Source organism: Crinia signifera, chromosome 2 (assembly GCF_055691185.1).
Source record: "Crinia signifera chromosome 2, ASM5569118v1, whole genome shotgun sequence".
Lineage (NCBI taxonomy): Eukaryota > Metazoa > Chordata > Amphibia > Anura > Myobatrachidae > Crinia > Crinia signifera.
The window spans coordinates 188,350,299-188,371,573 of NC_139218.1; the positions used below are offsets into that span (position 1 = coordinate 188,350,299).

At 45.9% G+C, this 21,275-nt stretch overlaps 1 protein-coding gene across 1 annotated transcript in view; it reads left to right on the plus strand.

Annotated features, from left to right (window-relative positions):
• Positions 1-227: 227 nt before the first annotated feature.
• LOC146060317 (cAMP-dependent protein kinase inhibitor beta-like) overlaps positions 228-21,275 on the plus strand; it is a 61,010-nt gene continuing 39,962 nt past the window's right edge. The window contains exon 1 of the mRNA XM_083173379.1: positions 228-371. Coding sequence (XP_083029505.1) covers positions 369-371 — 3 coding nt within the window. The 5' untranslated portion in view covers positions 228-368. The remainder of the gene's footprint in view (positions 372-21,275) is intronic.

Here is a 21,275-nt window from a genome sequence, read left to right on the forward strand (position 1 = left end):
GGCGAGGGGGTTTGTGCAACGAGGACATCCAGGGATGTCAGCTGCCCGCCCCCTGCACCTGCATCATGGCCTCATTAGCACAAGAATGCCTTGTTTTCTCATGGGAACACCCATGAAACGCTGGGAGTTCCCATATGCTAATGGCGCCACACGCCGCCCCACGCCCCTCTCCACACCCCGCCCGCTGTCCTGGGTGCATGCACCCGGCGAACAGTCTGCTATTTGAGCCCTACGTTTGCATGGTCACTGCTGCTGCTGCGTTGGGTGTGTTATAGAATGGAGTAGACACACACCAGAGACTCATTCACCTGAGCAGTGTGAGTCACAGGAAAACCAGTCAGACCGGTTGGTACACAACTACATATATCATGGTAAATCAGCAGAGTGGGCATGGCAGTTGGATTTTTAAACATACATGCCCTGAAACCAAATGACGTACACATCATGTGAGCAAATTAGTTTCAATGCTTGGAGGATACAAAATAGTCTGTAGCTAATAGTAGTTACTTCCTACCCAGTACCTATTGCAGAGATGGCCCAAGCTATGACCTCACCTCAGTCACACACAGCCTTGTCCTACCTCCAGAGAACATCCACATGCAAATGGAACATTCATTTTAAATGGAATGTAAAATGTATTCATAGTATATGAAGTCATAACCATTGAAACCCTGGAAAGCAAAATGTCGAAGAGAAACAACAATTGAATAAGCATTATAGACTAGGGCTCCTGTGGACATTTTATTTTAATTATCAGTATACCATCTTTTCCTCCCCATGTTCCCAGTGACTGGTACACTCCTCAGTCTGTAATTGTGTTGAGATGTGCATCAATGATCATTAGGACAGGTACGCTGAGATTCTACCGATTATGCACCATTTTCATAAATATGTCTCAGCTTTACTTTTCTACTATCTTAATCACAAGCTTGCCGCTGTTTGACCGACAGAAAGATGCCGTTTGTGGGTGGTAACTGGATGTTATCTGGGAGTGTCAGGAAAAAGGAGGTTAAGGCATTTTCAGGGAGGGTATGTGATGTAATCTCTTCCTGCAGCTAGCCACCGATCAGTGTGATCTTCACAAACCATTTGCTGCCTTGCAAAGGCCGGGTTTTCACTCTGGTGGGGTGGCGTCTTTCTGATAGCAGGGCTCTGCAATTTCACAGATCAGCGTTCAGGTCTGAATAACCCCCATTATCCAGTGTGCTGTGCAGCACAGCCAACCAGGCAGCCTTGCATGCGACAGTGGACACCTTCACATAGGCGTGCGCACAGTGGGTCCCGGGTGTGCCCAGGCACCCCCTAATGACTGGCTCCCCACTCACTCATCCTGACAGACATTGACAGGGAGCCGGCACCGAATTCTGTCCACGGCATGCCCTGCAAAGATGGCTGCTGCCTTGGAGGATACAGACATTAGAGGTCAGCATGAACTCTAGTGTCTGTCAGAGAAGCGCAGTGCACCCAGCACAGCGCTTCCCGGAAGTGCAGGTTTCCGGTAGGTTAAAGGACTCCCTTGGACAACAAGCAGTCCATTTTGCAATGAGCATTTAAGCCCCCCTAGCAATGAACATGTAACTTCCATGGGCAATGAGCAGTCCCCTTGGCAACAAACATTTAAGTCCCGTCTAGCAATGAGCATGTAAGTCCCCTTGGCAATGAGCATGTAACTACCCCTGGGCAATGGGCAGTGCTCTTGCCAATGAGCATGTAAGTCCCACTAGCAATGAGCATTTAAATCCCTTTTCCAACTAGCATGTAACTCACCCTAGCAATGAGCATGTAAGTCCCCTTGGCAAAGAGCATGTAACTCCCCTATGGGCAATGAGCAGTCTCCTTGGCAATGAGCATATAAATCCCCTCTAGCAATGAGCATGTAAGTCCCCTTGGCAATGAGCATGTAACTCCACCCCTGGGCAATGAGCAGTCCCCTTGACAATGAGCATGTAAGTCTCCCCTAGCAATAAGCATGTAAATCCCCTTGGCATTGAGCATATAAATCCCCTTGGCAAAAAGCATGTCACTCCGCAATGGGCAACAAACATATAAGTCCCCTTGGCAATGAGAATGTAACTCACCCTAGCAACGAGCATGTAACTCACCCTAGCAAGAAGCATGTAACTCCCCCCGTGTAACTCCCACAAGCAATGAGCATGTTACTTCCCCCTGGGCAACGAGCATGTAAGTCACCTTGGCAACAAGCATATACTCCCCCTTGGCAATGAAAATGAAACCCCTGACAAGATGCATGAAACCCGTGACATTGAGCAAGAAACCTCTAGCAACAAGCATGTAACCCCTGACAACGAGCATGTAGGTAAGCGGCACATATGTGGCATAATATGTAATAGGCATTATGGAATGTGGTATAATGTTTAATGGGCATTATGGTGTGGGGTATAACGTGTAATGGGCATTATGATGTGTGGCATAATGTTAATGGGCATTACAGCTTGTGGCATAATAAGTAATGAGCATTACGGTGTGTGGCATAATGTATAATGGGAATTATGGTGTTTGGTATAATGTGCACTAGGCATTATGGAGTGTGGCAGAATGTTTAATGGGCATTATAGAATGCGACCTAATGTGTTATGGGCATTACGGAGCGTGACAATAATGTGTTATTGGCATAACAGAGGGTGGCATGATGTGTAATGGACATTATGGAGTGTGACCTAATGTGTAATGAGCATTACAGTGTTTTTGAGGTGCACCAGTGCACCACTGTCCCTCTCTCTACTGTGTGTGTGTGGAAGGGGGGGAGTGATTAATTCTGAAGCCCATGTACATAAATAAATCACCAAGTATTTAGTTTGTATTGATGCCCAGAAGGTGGTAATAGACACGCCCCTCCAATGGTGCACCGCTTAATATAATGGGCTGCGCACGCCTTAACATCCTCATATCGGGAATACACACTGAGCTTTATGAATGATAATTCATTCCGATTCAGCCAGAAATTAAATTATGGCGAAAAATTCCATATTGGGCCTGATTCTGGTTCACTCGCAAAAGCAAATTCTCTCTCTAATGCTTACCTCCCAACTGTCTAAACAGCACCGGCGTGACCATCACGTGCGCCGCAGGCGAGTGCCTGAAATGTTGGGGGCGTGGCCTCGTGAAAGGAGGGCGTGGCCTTCAAATCGAATCACTCGCGAGAGGCCATGCCCCCGTTTGTGAGGGGAATAAGAGTGTCACAACTTTTTCAAACCCCTACTCTTTATCCTCTCCTCTTCCCCCAACCTCCCTTTGTCTCATCTCCACCTTTCTCACACCCTTTATTTCCCTACTTCTCTCCCCCCTCCTCTTTCCTCTTTCCCTACACTTCCCCTTTCTCTCTTTCTTCTCCCTCTCTCTCACTGTCTCTCAATCATTTCTCTCTACCTTAAACCTTCTCTCTCTGACACCCTCTCTCACTCCCTGACACCCTCTCTCACTCCCTATATCTTCCCCTTCCTCTCCCTTACACCCTCTCTCACTTCCTGTTGCTCACCTTTTTTTTCCCTGACACTCTTTCTTACTCCCTGTCTCTCCCTCTTCCTCTCCCTGACATCATCTCTCACTCCCTGTCTCTCCCGCTTTCTCTCCCTATTCACCCTCTCTCACTCCCTCTCTCTCCCCTTTTGTCTCTCTGAAACCCTCTCTCACTCCTTGTATCTCTCCATTTCTCTTCCTGACACATTCTCTCACTTCCTGTCTCTCCCCATTTCTTACTCCCTGTCTCTTTCCCTTTCTCTCCCTGACACCCTCTCTTACTCAGTCTCTCTCTCTCACGGGGGAACAATGTTTTGCATCTGATGCATTTCTGCGGATGTGAAGACGCAGGGTGTGAGCTGGCACAGCGAACTACATATTCGCGTCCTGCTCGCACCTACCAGTGCGGGTGGGGGGCATGGGTCAGCAGTGGGGGGCATAGTCCATGCACCCCCCTCGCACCCCATCACGAGTGCGAGGGGGGGCATCCGGCAGTGCGAAACGCTGTGAATTTCAGCAGCATAGTGAGAGAGGGTTTCAGCATACAAATACATAACTGTTGTGTGCAGCCTGCATGGCCATAAGCCTTCACTAGCCTCAAAGTTCCTTATTCTTGCGTATAGGTTCTAAATGTGTACGCAGTTTGTGATGACTCTGGCGGGCGTGTCTATTCATTCTTGGGCGGCAGCTTCACTTGCTAACCAGCTCTGTAGCCTGTAAAATCGTAATTGCATTTGCATACAAACATGAATTAGGTCCTTTGTTCAAAAGAAATTCATGATTTTGCAATACTTTCATTTCATACCATTGTCCTGTGTTTATGTTTGCCTATAATAAATAATAAATAACTTATGTGCTTCAGTTGCTGACTCCCTCCTATTCTTAGTTGCCACAGCTGTTCCTTTCTATCATATTCTGAGCAACCAGATTGCAGTCAGTGTATGAAACGGCAGCCCTTTTTAATACAGGATCAGCTGATCTGTGATGTGTCAGCTTGGCAACCAACTCAAGCAACCGTGCCAATATACCCTACTCTGTGCGCCATACTGATACCAAAGTATCCGGTGTCCTGCTTTATCACAAGCATTGCACCTTTTCCAGTTTGTTTGATTCCATTGTACTAATCTGGTGTGTATATTAATTAATGTGTCTGGCTTCTGACACCTAAGATCAGCTTATATAATCATTCTGCACCTTTACCTTAAACCTTTGCCACTTGGCTTAAACTCTTGCTATGCACCTTCGCTAGTAAAGTGGGTCAGTACCCCTGGGGGGCCCTGTGGTTGGCATGTATTTTTATTTTTTTTGTTTACCTTCCTACACTTTGCTTACCTTCCTACACTTCCGTTTTTGTCTTTATCACTTCATTGCCTCTGGAGTGTAAGTTATTTTCTTGGACTGTACACATACCTTCTATGGGCACCGGGGACCGTTGCTATTTATTGAGAGTACCGGCAGGCTTGGAGCTGTATATATATATATATATATATATATATGTATGTATGTATATATATATATATATATATATATATATATATATATGTGTGTGTATATATATATATATATGTGTGTATATATATATATATATATATATATGTTGATATTAATACTCCCTCTCCCCTGCAGTTACCTATTGACCAAGTTTATACGGCCTTTACTCTGTGTTTTGACAGTGTAATATTCTTCCGTGCAGTTTGCGGCCAGTAATGACACAGTGGGAGGGGCCCCCTGTCTAAAGTGACCCGGGTCCCCCTGAAGGCTTAATGCCTGCACCCCCACACAATGACCTCTGTGTTATTTTGCCCTGCAGTTGGATTCCCTGCCACACCAGATACATGAATATAGAGCAGGGTTGCCAACCCTCCCGTAATGGCCGGGAGGCTCCCGGAAATCGGGTCCCCCTCCCGGCCCCCCGGAAAGGGGGGCAACCCTTCCGCATTTCCATCCATCACCCGCGAACCCTCCACACGGCGGGGGTCCCCGGGTATAATAACGTGATTGCGTCATTTTAACCCTGCCGAAGTGCAATGCCTGAAATACTGGCATTGCACTGCGGGGGGCGTGACTAAAATGATGCGTCTGCTATAGCCACACTCCCCAATAGAGCGTCCCGTCTGTGGATCAGCCCCCAAACTGGCCCTTTCCCCTCCCGGTGATGGCCCCGCCCCCCTACTTCAGTTAGCTGGCTGCCCTCTCCCGGAGAGGGCAGCATAGAAGTCGGCAACTATGATATAGAGTTTGGCTGATCCCAGCACACATTGCTGGGTCATTGATGTTTCCGGTGTATTTTTGAGCTACAAAGGCTGGAACATGCCTTTTACTGTCAGCAAGAACTTTGGATTCTTGTTCCTGCAAACTTCTGTGCCTGCCAAGCTAAGAAGCAGCGAGCCCTGCGAGGGGATGTGGTACGTGTCCTCCTGACCTGTTCATACTCCCACTATCCACGTCGGCATGGAGATGATTTTATAAAGTGTGGCGAGCGCAGCGAGCCCGAAGCATGGCGAGCAGACACGTAAAACGATCCCGAAGTGTGGCAAGCGGCCACGGATTACTTAATGTGTATTACGCGTGCATTTGCCATGCTTTGGGCTCGCTCACCACACTTCTGACTCCTTGTACTGCGCTATCCCCAAGTGTTCTCCGTGGCTAGAACTGCATGGCATTTCCCTGGGGCCTAACCAGTGTCCCACGCTGATCCCAAGCTGGGCCCATGCTGCATGGGCGCCGCCATGACACCTGTGCTCACATGACTGAATCTCCCAATAGTTTTCTTGTGACCTTGACACTATGACCTGTACACTGAACTATGTGATCAAGGTGTACACAGGTACTTCCTGGAGTTGATTGATGTTGTGACTTGCAGCCAATCACAGACAGGCAGGGGGAGATAGAGGTGAGGCCTCTGGCCCTTCCCCCTCACCTTGAACAAGTAGTCTGATCCCTAAGCACCTCCAGAAGTCAGCGTTCTAAGGCTCCAGGTTCCCTGTTCCAGAGTTCCTGTGTGATACCTGAGTAACCTTCTTCTGTTGCTGCTGTCGTTATCTAAAGCTCCCTGGTTATCCATCCACCTGCCACCTGCCATCCATCCACCTGCTGATTAACATCTACAGCTCCCAGGGGAAGAGTTTAGAGCATTCTAGCATCCCCCAGCAGAGGTTGCTATTGGTTCCCAAACCATTACCATAATCGACTCCCTAGTCGACACAGGCTCCTAGGCCGTCGACACCTCTCTCCGGCTTCCAAGCCAATGCAGTCCTTATATTCAAACCATCAGCAGTTCCTAGTTTATCCGGTCCAAGTCCCAAGTACCACTGTCTCAAGTACACAAGCAATTATCACTTACCACATTCCATGGTTGGCCAGTTAGGTGTGGGAACTTGGTCAGAGGGCCGTGGCCTCACCACCGAACGTAGCGGAGTCCAAACCTCCTTGCAGTGGTCCCTTGTTAAACTGTTGGTGGTTTTAGACTCCGCCCTCTGATCAGAGTGGCGTCAACTTCCCCACCTAGCTGTGCCCAGTGCTAAATGAACTACCCTTATCTGAGACCTCCGGTGTTCCTGTTCGCAGAACCCACTACTGGCTCACTGTAGCCACAGCTGGGAACACCAGAGATCCGAGCCCTGACACTGCGTTTTTAGATTAAAAGGCAATAGTATTTTGCATTTTAAACCATTTGCACTTTACAAATAAGCAATTGACATATAATTCATGTGCCCCCCCGCCGATAATTAAGCAGCGCCCCCCCTCCCCCTGGCCGCCCATGCCCCCCCATCCCCTGCAGATTTACCTGTATTCGCTGCAGTGGTTACAGCTCCCCTCCTGGCTTCATTCTGATGATATGAAAAACGGACCATCACAAAATGTCCACCCCCATACATCAGACAGTTTCAGAGAACTGGCTGCTATATGGGGGTGGACATTTTATGATGGTCCGTCTCCATAGCATCAGAATGAAGCCAGGAGGGGAACGGGACCACCGCAGCGAGTACAGGTAAATCTGCGGGTCTGTGGTGGCGGCATTACAATAGCCCCGCAGCCCCCCAGCCCCCCGGCGCCCGCACTTAGACAGCCCCTCCCCACTGCCGCGGGGGCAGCGGGGTTAATGTTAGGCCACTGGACTTGTCTGAATTCACAAATGCCTGCTTCTCACACCTATCATATTTCCCCAGGATTTGAATTGGAAGACTATACAAGAAAGAAAGTCATACCCTGTAACAGATCAGTTCTTCTGATGATAAAACTGCCATTGACCTGCAGTATCAGGTGTATAATGATGTTTTTAGTAAATAATGAGCAGATGCTTCCATCTTCCAGGCCTTGGAACTGCCTGATCGATACATTATTTGGAAAGAAGCAGCGCTGAAACTAGGGGTATGAGAGTGGTGCTGCCTTACATAGCGCAGAGGTCTGTGCATGGTACCGTCTCTGCCCCATGGTCATTGCATTTAGATAGCAGGGTGCCCAGATTGGACAGCCTTTAGTCAGTATCTTTGTAGCAGTGCCTGCTGAATCATCGTTAAGATAATACAGGCAGGTACCCTGCAGTCGGTGCAGCCCCACAGACTGGCCCAAAGACACTATGGCTAGTGCTGCCTGAACTTATGAGCACTGGTTAGTAGTTTGCACAGGACACACTGCGGTTCTCTAGGAAGAATGATTGGATTTATACTTTTCTAACTACATAAATTAGAATCTAGAGTGGTATCAGCTGGTTTGGAAAAAAAGGACAAGCATCTTCATGGCTTAAATGGCATCAAATATAAAAAGAGGTACCCTCTGCTCTTCATCTCTGAGCTCTTCCATTCTTTAAAAGGAGCCAAAATAGTCACCAAATTGAGCTTGAGATGTTCCTACATTCTCATCAGAGCTGATGTAGCTAGTCATTTGGCCTCCACAATTAGGGATGCCAATCCCGGGGCATTTTTTCAATCCTGGAAATCGGGATTGAAAAATGCTCAATCCCGGGATTCCTGGGATCCCGGGATTGGCATCCCGCCCCTGTCCCCCACTTACTTTAGTGCGGTGGAGTGGGGCTGGCAGCGGCTGTCCCCCATGAGTGGTGGAGCGGGGCTTGCGGCGGCTGTCCCCCATGAGTGGTGGAGCGGGGCAGGTGGTGGCTGCTACGCCGGACGGAAAGGAATGCTGTCACTGTGTGTGGCCGTGAGCGTGTTCTGGCACCGGAGGTGCAGCGCTGCGGCCTGCGCAGCCTGACCCATAGGTCAGGCTGCGCAGGCCATAGCGATGTACCTCCGGCGCTGAAACCCGCTCGCCACCTCTCCCCTCCAGTCAGTGTCACGGAACAAGTGAGTTCAGAAGTGACAGGGCAGAATGACCAGAATCCTCTCCCCGTCTGACCTCTATCGGCCGTATCCCGCGTCGGTAACAGCCGGGCAGCGTCTGAGCGTGTGCTCAGACGCTGCCCGGCAATAGACTGTACAGTCCCGAAATCCCGGGATTGGATAGTCCAATCCCGGGATTGAAATCCCGGATATTTTGGGGCCAAATCCCGGGATCCCGACGATCCCGGGATTGGCCACCCTATCCACAATGCTCCTGCTGTTTTTCTGAAGAAGATTTACAGGGATCGTTATGGATATGTAGTCTTTGGGTGCCCGTGGACTGCCCAAAAGTCGGGATTCTGACGGTCAGTACTCTGACATCGGAATCCCGACTGTTTAAATGTCTGACAGTCGGGATCCTGACTGACAGGCAGTGGCATAACTATTAATTCTGCCCCCCCTGCCAAAAATCCCCCCCCCCCCAGGGTAAACAAGCCCCCCTACCACCCATTTTAAAGGTCCGGGTAAATCCGAATCTACACATCTCTACTCCTGAGAAAGTCAAAGCTACAGATACTGTATGTCCAAATTCACCTAATTATTTGTGCCATAGGGATACATACAGTATCCTGGTAATCAGGATGGCAGCAGTCAAAAGTTCGATCCGGCATCCCAAATGTGCAGAATTCCGTCGTTAGTAACTTCACCCTCCTCTCTACCTCCCTAATCCTAACCCTCCCTCCCACAAATATAGCCTGATTTATAGGGTGACTTAAGAGTCCATTTATCAGGATTTATTTTTAAAGGGTTGTCTTCACATTATTTTAGTATCACCTGAATTGGCGGAACTTGTAGTTTGTGGGCTCAGATGCAAAAATATCATTTGGGCCCCCTCCTCCACCCCAATTCAAGTTCATGATATGAAACATGTCAATGGGTGGCAGGGTGAGGCTGAGGGAGGCAGAGCGTGACATGGAAAAACAATGGGTGACAGGAAGAGGGTGACAGGGGCAGCACAGGGCTCTTAAGCCCCGTACACACGGGAGAGATATATTGCTAGCAATATATTGCTCAGTTTCTCCTTTTCATCAGCGAGAAGAATGGCTGCCGGCGGTGCTGCAGAGGTAATCAGCTGGTCGCAGGAGCAAGCTCCTGCGACCAGTGATTAGAATGGGGCTGAAAACGGGAGCACGCACCTGGCGATTTATCGCCGGGGCACACTCCTATCACTGGCAATATGGTCACCAGCGACCATATTTCCAGTGATTTCAGCCCCTATCCCCCCCGTGTGTACACAGCTTTAGTACTCGGGCCCCAGTGCACTTCACCTGCTGCATCAATGGTAGGTCCACCTCTGAGGTGAATGTATGAAAGGATTTTGGCACAGTTTTTATATAACCACATCACATTTCCCATACTTATAATGGGGATCTGGCTAAATTAAGCTACATTTATAAAAAAAAAAAAAGTGAAACCCCACAGGGCTCATTGCAAATCATGAGTTCTGCACAGATTTCTAGGACACATATGCTGATTACTGAGTAAAAAAATATATACTCCCCTATTAGTACTGTATATATTTCTTAGCATCTGGACAACACCTGCCACCTAGTGGTCATTGTGGATTGGATCACATCTCACTTCATTCACATAAAATATATCTAATCCTCCTCTGCTTGACTGTTTTTAGTTATATTTGCTTGTGAAATTACACATAATAACACGTGTATTGCTTTTTTATAGAGGTGCCTAAACATTGTATATAGTAGTAATAAGCAATTAAGGGCCTGCTTCTGCATCAGTTGCTGTTTTGCTATAAAAAGCAAAACTGCAACTGGTGTCCCATACTGTGGGTTGCTCAACACAAGGCAAAGTCCAGTGTAGGACTGGGGCATGAAGAGCCCACTGGGGGGTTGCAGTGGTAGGGGGTAGGGCCCATGGAAATGCTCCTGTGGGGGTGTGGCCAGCTACCACAGAGGCTTGCCTATTAGAGAGTGCATGATCTGGGGCCCTTGATAAATATATATTAGGTGAACACTGCTAGTCTTTGCATGTAGAGGAAGAGGAGGGCTCTCAGGCAGTAGGGCTCACCGGGGGTTCCCCTATTCCCCGTGGGCCACTCCAACACAGGCAAGGTCGCCCAGTATGCAAAGTCCCTCACCACAATGTACTTGCAATCGCATCGCTGAAATGCATTGCAAACCCATATCTAGGTGCAGCACCCCCCCCCCCCCAAAAAAAAACCTATTCTACCTATTATTTTTTTTTTTTTTAAATGGCGTGGGGTCTCCCCCACCCCCCCACTGGCATTACCAGTCCCAGGCACAAGGGCCGGTCCTGGTTCCCAAAATATGGGGGACAAAATGAGTAGGGGTCCCCCGTATTTCAACAACCAGCACCAGGCCCAACCAGCCAGCAGGGTAATGCCACAGCTGGGGGGACACTTTTCAGTCCCCCGGCCAAAGCATTAACCCCCTGACTGGTCAGCATGAGCAGGGGTCCTGGGGAGAGGGGAACCCTCCAATGAAGGGGTCCCCCCCTCCAGAATTTATCTACCCATGCTGAAGCCTGGGGCTGTCCCCAGTATCCCTGGGCTGTGGGTACCGGGCTGATTGTGGTGTAAAAGATAGAAAAAACTATTGTATATTTCTGTGGAAGTACTATGAGTCCCAGCAAGCCTTCCCCACATGCAGGGACATTAAAGGGCCCGCTAAAACTTGTAGTTCCTCAGCAATACAAATAGTAAAATAAACACACTGACAGCAGAACAATAAAACTTTATGACATACAGAGCCCTTTCATACAGATACTTACCTATCGAGCCCATAGGTAGCTCTGCGTCCATCCATACATCCATCCAGTCCTGAAGAAATCCAATGAGTGGTATTTGTGGAAGGAAATTATACTTACAAGGCTCCTCCAGCATAGATCAGTCCTCTTGGTTCCAAGTAGCATCCAGGTAAGCTGAAAAAATAATAAACCGAAACCCGAGCCAGCCATACTGAGACGCCGCACGATGAGTTTGTATACATTGTGCGGCTCCTCCTCCCGAATATTACTATTGGCCGTCTAAAGGCCAATCAGGAAACACTAGACGGCTTCCAGGGGAGGATTGGCCATTATATCCACCGGGAAGTTTCCTGGGAGGCCGACGACAGTGAGGCCGAAATACAGTAAAGAATACACTGACTCTGTGACTGTGAGTCTCCACGGGTCATTCCCCGGCCGTGCCATCCCCTCCCGTGTATCATTCAGTAGCATCGAAACTGCTGGATGCGGCTCAGCCTCCTCCCACCTGCTCTCCTCCTCTCCTGCCACTGCCCTGCCTCCTCCTCTCCATATGGTACCGTAGACCGATCCTCTGGAGGCACGCACCAAGACACATCCCGGGACCTGCAGAATACTCCTCGAGCAGCGCATTCCCCCTCCCCCCGAGAAGTGCACTCCCCCTCCCGAGCAGCACACTTCCGCCCACAGTAGCACACTCCCCAGCCCTCTGCTGCCAGCGCTGCGGATCAGGAGGAGGCCTGTTGCTGTGGATGGCAGGGAGGAAGCCTGTCACCGTGGATTGGAAGGAGGAGGCCCGGCGCTGGGGATCACGAGAAAAAGCTAAGTGACGCAGATAGGAGGAGGCTCTGCACCAGGGGACTGCAGACAACAGGGAGACAAAATAGGTAGAAAAGGGAGAGCTAAAGCAATGAGGATATTATAGATAAAAATAACATTTAATGGTACACATACATTTTACATAGGTGAAAATAAACAATGTTAAAAACAATGCTCACTGCCCACTGGGCCAGTTCTTAAACAGCTGTTTGGGGGGAGGGGGATCCGCTCCTATTTATGCCGCCAGATGGTGAAACAAAGGACCTTTGAAAAAGCTGTCCCTGCATGACAGCGAAACGCGCCAGTAGCTGCTATACTCATCTGCCCCTAACTGCCACTTCATGCAATTGCACCTTGCACTTTATTCCGAGATCCAACCAGCTGCCCCTACCAGTGGAACGTGTCCTTCTATTACAGTTTTACAAGTGGACTTTTTCCTCATCTTCCAACTACAAAGGGATGACACAGCTCATATGCTATCCAAAAAGGATTTAAAGATCACCCAGAGGAACCCACCAAAGAACTGCATTGGTAATTATATCCTACCATCTAACATCTTTTGGATTGGGGAATCATACAATCCCCTGCCTATTGACTGGTCCTTTGTTTCACCATCTGGTGGCATAAATAGGAGCGAATCTCCCCCAAACAGCTGTTTAAAAAGTGGCCCAATGGGCAGTGAGCATTGTTTTTAACATTGTTTATTTTCACCTATGTAAAATGTATGTGTACCATTAAATGTTATTTTTATCTATAATATCCTCATTGGTTTAGCGCTACCTTTTCTACCTATTTTTCTTCCCTGTTTTTTGGGACCCACTCAGTCCCAACGGTAGCTGCTTCACAAAACACCCCTTGCCAGCGCCCATTGAGCTACTCAGTAGCTCCAGCCCTTTCTTCGACTGCAGACAACAGGCCCAGCATGCCGGTGAGCGAGAGGAGGAGGCCCGGCGCTGGAGAGTGGGAGAGCTGCCTTCCCCTCTATCTCACTCCTATCCCTCCATCCAGCTTCCCTAGCTCCCTATGGGGCAGATTTATTAAGCTTGGAGAAGAGATAAACTGGAGATAAAGCGAAGAAAAGGTAAAAGGAGATAAAGCACAGCCAATCAGCTGTGTTTGAGAAAGACAGTTGGGAGTTGATTGGCTGTGCTTTATCTCTTTTTACCTTTTCTCCGCTTTATCTCCAGTTTATCTCTTCTCTAAGCTTAATAAATCTGCCCCTATGTCTCTCCCTGTAGCCACCTTTGTCTCTCTATCTCTCCCCATCACCCACTGCATCACCATCAACCCCTCCCCTGTGGCACTATCTTCCCATTTTCCTCTCTCTCCTGTCACTCTGCCTTTCCAAGACATCACCCTCTGCCTCTCTACATCCTCTGTTTACTGTTACCCACTGTCTCTCCTAGTCATTCCCTTTGAGGCCATGCCCTTGTTTTGAGGCACGCCAACTGTTTTGGGAACATGCGCAAATAACTCCCTGTCATTTTGTTCTGGATCCACCCCTGCCGGGCAATGTATCAGTGGCCGCAATGCCGCACAGGGCCCTGCTGCTGTATGCGGCCCCACCTTCTCCCGCCCGCTGTCCTCCTCTCTGCCCGCTCCTGGCCACAGCACCACCTCCTCTCACCCCACCTCCTTCTCCCCATACACTGCAGTAAATATAAAGCCCAGTGCTGCTGGATGCGGCTCCGCCTACTGTTATGCTGGCTCCGCTCATTAATGATTTGCTGCCGGCCACATGAGGCGTCTTCCAGATATTTAGTCTTTTAGTCCCCAATCCGCCCCTGGTAAGACATTACAGCGTGGATACAGTGGGTTGGATAATGAGATGCAGATATCGCATGGTGTGTCTGGGATGCTTGCTGAAAATGGTGCATACAGAAATATTGAATAGCTCACATTGGAAGCCATTCTCAGATGGCTGTTCTAGACCTAGTGCGGGGGGGGGGGGGGGGTTCAGTGTTGGAGGTCCTCCTAGTCCTTGCACATTTGGACACAAAAATGTACTCCAGGAAAGGGCATTGTAGCGGCATTAGCATCGGCCACTGACTCTGAATCAGGACCCATGAGGAAGTAATATCTCTCCCCTGCTCTTGCCAAGCAGCATGGTAGATACAAAACAATTTGCCATCAGACACCATCTAGAGCAGGCATTCCCAACCACGGTCCTCAAGGCACATCAACAGTGCAGGTTTTGTAGATATCCAGGCTTGAGCACAGGTGACTTAATTAGTATGTGAGGGATTCTGATTAAACCATCTGTGCTGAAGCCTGGATATCACTAAAACCTGCACTGTTGGTGTGCCTTGAGGACCGTGGTTGGGAATGCCTGTTCTAGAGAGCTGTTAGATAGTCCCTTAGTCATGGGGGTGGATCGTATTAGCTCCGAAGTGTGTGAGATGCCATTTGGGGGCCATTCCAATGTGTTTAAACTCTGGCAACGGCACCCGAATTAAGTCAATCTTGCACCCTTCTCTGGGCTGAATACTCTTAAAATTGCTCTCAAGCCTACGGACTTGCAAGCGTTTTTTACAGTCGCCCGTAAAGTGAGCCCGATGCCATGATGGTTCGCACTCGTGAATCATCTGCACCTAATAGGATCCCCAATTGTTTTGAGTGACAAGTGAAGATAAGGTCGCTAACGTGTTAACTAAAGGTATGAGCTCACATGTATTGTTTGTGTGTGGACTGGAATAGATCTGAGCATTGATGCCTTTTGTTAATGTCACGTTTGCATAAAATGCTACAGGTGGAGTATACTTACCTAAATATCCCTTATCCAAATTATTCCAAAAACCATAGTCTCCAAAATTTACTTTTATTTTTTATTTTTTTGCCAAAAACCTACTGGCTACATCTGTAACTGGCACTACTGGGGAAATAACTTGTAACTGGCACTACTGGGGAAATAACTTGTAACTGGCACTACTGGGGAAATAACTTGTAACTGGCACTACTGGGGAAATAACTTGTAACTGGCACTACTGGGGAAATAACTTGTAACTGGCACTACTGGGGAAATAACATGTAACTGGTGCTAAAAATGTGCAAGGACATGATTGCTTGGCACTCAAATTCAGTGTCTGAGATAGGACACAAACTTTGCTTTCTTGTTTTATGCACAAATAAAATATATTTGTGTATATTTCATGTGCTTATACAACATAAATGCAAGATACCTCAAGATACATCATTCAAATATAAAAATATTCCAAAATACGGAATAATCCATTATCCAAAATTCTTCTGGTCCCGAGCATTTTGGATAAGGGATACTCAACCTGTATTATGATTTCCATTGCCGGTGATACATTCTAATGTTGGATGTTCAAGTTATTGAATTTATATAACCAGAGACAGCTTTTTATGTGGAGGGGGTATTGTCTCTGATGACCAGCCTTAACCGCTGACGGGCACTGGTCAACTTTTAGCCATAAGCGCGACCTCTTACTCGGCTCTCATACGCGTCTTTCTCCTCTCCATCTGCATTGAACAGATGTGCCCCTAAGTAACTCCATGCTGCGGACAGTGCCTGAGACCACAAAGTACACTACTGCTCCGAGTACACTGATATAAAGGTCTCACTACCACCACTGTGCATAAGCCACATAAGGTATTGTACAATACCTTTTAAACCGTATAAATGCTTTTGACTGACCTGACAACCCAGATAACCTGTACATGATATTAACCATATGTTTATCTGATTGAGTGTCAACATCTCTGTGAGAGATGTTCCAAACATCTGCTAAAAACCCCAGCATTGCTCACATTTGTTATATAAATTCAAATAAAAAATGTTTTGTAAAAAAAAGATTATATTTCCTATATAAGGTAAACATTACAGGTCAATATGATGACTACAAATGTTTGCTTGCCAATTTTCACACCTATTTTGACAAATTCACTTGGCACTCAAAGAGTTAATAAACCTTCACCTGGCGAAGTCAACTGCCATGTGGAAAAACCTCCATTTGCACACCACTTTCGCTTGTCTTGTGCATGGCAATGTCACTTCTATATGCCCTCCTACCCGACTTCCCATTGGTTATAAGTATTGTAAGGAGCAGTGCTGTGGGTCTTCTGCAGCAAGCGGTTAAAAATGTTTCAGCAAGACATAAGGACAGGTTATCTTAACCCTTTGAGTGTCAAGTGAAATTGTCAAAATAGGTGTAAAACATTGCCAAGCAAACATGTTTATTCATCATAATGACCTGTAATGTAGATTGTAAGCTTGCGAGCAGGGCCCTCCTACCTCTACAGTATGTCGGTTTGCTTCTACCCTGTTTGTTTAATCACTATTATTTTCAATTGTATAGCGCAATGGAATATGCTGCGCTATATAAGAAACTGTAAATAAATAACTAAATAAAATATTTATCTTATATAGGAAATATAATCTTTTTTTTTTTACACAATTTTTTTTTAATTTGAATTTATATAACAAATGTTAGTGGATATTTTGCACATCTCTCAAAGATATATTGGCACTCAAGGGGTTAAACCTGGAAAACTGCTAAAAGGGGAGGATTTTAGGAATATAAAATTAACTTTAGATTGATCAAATGGTCCTTATGGGCAATACATTTCTTTACTTCTATCTGAGATTGGTTTGAGAACTATTCTATTTCACAACTTCATGTAATAAATCATTTGAAATGACACTGTACTGCTAGAAATCAATCTTACAACATTAATATTGCAGTATTATGTAACATGACATGAGCAATTTTAAAATAAAAGAATAAATACAACCAATCAGAATTACACCTAGGAAAACTGCATTGAGAATTTACAATGTGCACACATTGGTATTTTCCTAGCTGGATTCTAACACTATACTTTCCAAATAGTTCATTCAAAGGGGACCGGATCACACTAATCAGTGGCGTAAGTTCGTTCCAGTTGCCCGGAGGCAAGATATATATTGGTGTGCCCCCCCACCGCACACACACACACACACACACACACACACACACACACACACACACAACCCTATATAACCTTATACAAAATATATATTTCTGTTCAGATAGATAGATAGATAGATAGATAGATAGATAGATAGATAGATAGATAGATAGATAGAGAACACATATATATTTCAGAACTCAGCCACAGAAACAATATCGTTGGCTTTTAAATAACTGATTTAAACTTCCAGGGGGGGAGAGGTGCCCCCTGGGGAGCAGGAGCCCAGCGGCAGATGACTCTATTGCCTCCCAGAGTTCTGCCTCTGACACTAATGTCAATATTCTGCATATTTTGTATTTGTAATATTTAGAAATTAAGAACATTTTATTTGGGGGGGGGAAGCAACATTGGAAAATTTTATTGTTCCTCAAATATTTTTTTTATTGACAGGAAAAGCATCAATACAAGACAAAGATACTGCGATCAATCTTTACTGGAAAATAGAATTTATCATTAATATAACCATAGTTATTCTCAGTAAATCCACAAAACAGCTGGAGTAATAGGTTATATAAACAGTCTATTATGTTATAAGCATACTGTCTTGCGTGCTGTCTGGGATTGCAAGTATTAATACATCTAGGAATACCAATGGGCTGTCCACCAATGTGCAGACTGTGCTGTAGATTAGTTATATGTGGAACACCTACTAATAATCATTTCAAATAGTAAAACAGCAGATGAAGGGTTACATGTGTATTGTGTACTCCCATATGTTCTCCCATAAGCCACTAGGTACTGTTCCGGTCCCAGAACGTGTTGCTCAAACCCTCAATAGAGACTCAGGAACGTTTATGATCCTGGTACAGCCCATCAGCTGCTCAAACCAGGAGCATATTACTGAATGCTGGTTTAATAAAGGGCAGAATGGATGAAACCAACAGGCAGGACAGAAGGGGAGGAAGGCGAATATTTTGATAAGGATTGTCTCATGCTCAGTAGTTATTATGTCACAGGAAATAATATTAAAAGGGAATCTGCAACAGTGTTCACATGTCATGGATAGAGGAGGTTTTGAAATGTCATATGGTCTCTTGTCCCCGGCTGCTCCCCTCTTGTTAGTTTTGGTATATTCCATTTCTGCTACCCAAAGGAGAGATACAGGGAAGGAAGGATGCTCTATTGTCAGTGAGTGGCAGGGTGTGTGTTCGGCAAGCTGTTCAATCTGACCACTGCAGGGGGGGTCATTGTTACTCAGGTAAGAAGAGGCCTCTGCTTTAGTAGTGTGCAATGTGGTTTATATTTGTTACACAGCATGTCTGTTTCTAGATGTCATATTGTGTGAAAAGAGCCTCCCATAAAAACAGTAGAGACATCCTCCACTCCCTTACCAAGTATTTATCTACACTTGCAATTGTGGTCAGTCATATGTGTGTTACTGTAAAGTCAGACATCGCCAACCTGGGGATGTAGAGTGGTAAGCATTCAGTCAAAGTGCATCTCTGAGGGGTTTTACTGTCTCTTTAGATTGGCCTCCCGTGTCTTCTTTATACTAATGGTCCTAAGTGTATCTTAACTAAGCTATGTGTATGATGCGGTACATAACCTAAATCTAATAATATAAAGATATATACGGCTAAATATACTACACTCAGAAACTCCTTAAAGAGAGATATCCTTTGCCACGTTTACATAATAAAGATGCATTGTGCATGGCACAGAAAAACATCACCATTCACTTCATGCAGTGACCTGCAGTTGCTAGGTTCATATACACAGGGCTTAAAGTGGTCCTAGAGAGGTGGTGGAACTCATTTCCCCTGTCTCAGTCTCCCCCTCCCCCCCCCTTCCCTATTAGACTGAGACCAAGTCAGTGCCGGGGCATTCGGGACCCACTTCAAACTGTAAATTTGTGCCCTACCTGCCATACTTAATAAAGGGACAGTGGTTTCACAAGGGAGGGGTGTGGTCACACAAAAACCCCACACATACAGTACATGTATAAGTAGAATATATCGTCTTCAGCATCCACAAAGCCTTCTTCTCTTAGTGGCTTTTCTTCACTTCAGTGGCAGTGATGGCATGACATCACATATACTGAGCCAGAAAAGGAACTCCTGGGTCCGGCATTTCTGTTGAAATTACTGTGCAGGGTTGTGCTGGAGGTGGAACTGAGTTCCCCCTCCCAAACCAGGTGGTGGAACTCAGTTCCACCCAGTTCCCCCCCACTTTAACCCCATACATATTCATTATAGAAGTAGCCATAAAGCTTGTATGACACATATGTGTACAGCACTTCCTTCCCCATAACTTCTGCTATACCTCATTGCTGCACTAAATTGTGCTTTAACCCCTTACCGCCGCAGCCTGTTTTTGCCTTCCTGACAGAGCCCTTTTTTTCAAATCTGACATGTATCACTTTATGTGGGGATAACTTTTTATTGCTTTTACTTATCCCAGTGATTTTGAGATTGTTTTCTCGTGACACATTGTACTTTAAGTTAGTGGTAAATTTTGGTCGATACAGTCTTTTTTTTTTGTGAAAAATACCAAAATGTCGTAAAAAAATTGAACATTTTGCAATTTGCAAAATGTTAAATTTTCTGCTTGTGAGACAAATAATCATACCACTCAAAATAGTTAATAACTAACATAGACTATATGTATACTTTATGTTTTAATCATTATTTCAACCTCCTTTTATTTTTTTTGGACACTAGGGGGCAGCAGAGTCAAAATTATACATATAACTCATAAAACGCTGCAATTGGCTGTTCACATTTGAACAGCCAATCGCAACGATCGCCGATGGGGGGGGCATCGCTGCCCCCCCTGGGCAATGAGGGAAGATGTCTGCTGTCAGGGACAGCAGACATTGTCCCTCTGTCACCGCGTCTATAGACGCGGTGACAGTTTAATGGCATGACGTACATTTATGCCATGTGTCGGGAAGTACATCCCGACCATGACATAAATGTACGTCAAATGTCGGGAAGGGGTTAAAGTAGAAAAGTTGATATGGCCCCATAACAATAGCTGGGTTTGGAAAGTAACAATATAAAAGTAACTGATAACTAATTTACACAATATGGGAGATTGGTTCCAATCAGAATACTTTTTGTTACATGCTGGCTGACGATGGAGCAGCCTTTGTGGTGGGTGGGACTTTAGATGCTGCATAGGGGATTCTCATCACAGTTTTCTATATGGGCAAATACTTCTGGGTGTTCCTACTGATTATGCACAGGTTACTTTATAGCTGCAATTAACAATATTATAAGGCAGTGATGCATGATTGTTATCATTCTTTATTTACATTACATAAGGGGAGATTTAGCAAAGCTCGAAGAGAGATAAATTACTAACCAATTTGATTTTAACTGTGATTTTACCAGCATATTTCACCTGGTTGTGCTTCCACTGCACAATATCACGGTTTGCTGCACATTTATGTGCATTAACCCTGGATATTTGATCCTTACCTGGGAGCACAATACCAAGAACAGGAGGCTCTGTGCTTTTTTCTATGTACAAAGGTACAAGTACTTAAATGTACCAAGAGCCACTCAAATGTATAGGTTGATACAAGATTTATAGTAGTTTCCATACTCCGAGCAAGTCTTCAGACATTATTTAATTTCTTTCTGAAATATTTAATTGATTTTATTCTGGAACAAATTACGTGATATAAAAATGATACCAAAAAAGTTCTGGTGGCATATTCCACATAAAATCCCTGAAAATAAGCAGGAACCCATCCAACTTTGGCAAATGTAAATGTTGGTGTTGCTACCTTAGGGTGTGGGACATCAGTAGTAAGGGGCATCACTGTGGGGGCGTAATATTGTGCAAGAGGCACCAGTATGGTGCATAATATGGTGCATTATAGTGTGTACGAAATGTGAGGGATACTACTGTGTGGTGTAATTTGAATAGGGGTACAATTGAGTAGGCATTCCCCTATCCAGTGAGAGCACACCTTTTTGTTTGACACTCTCC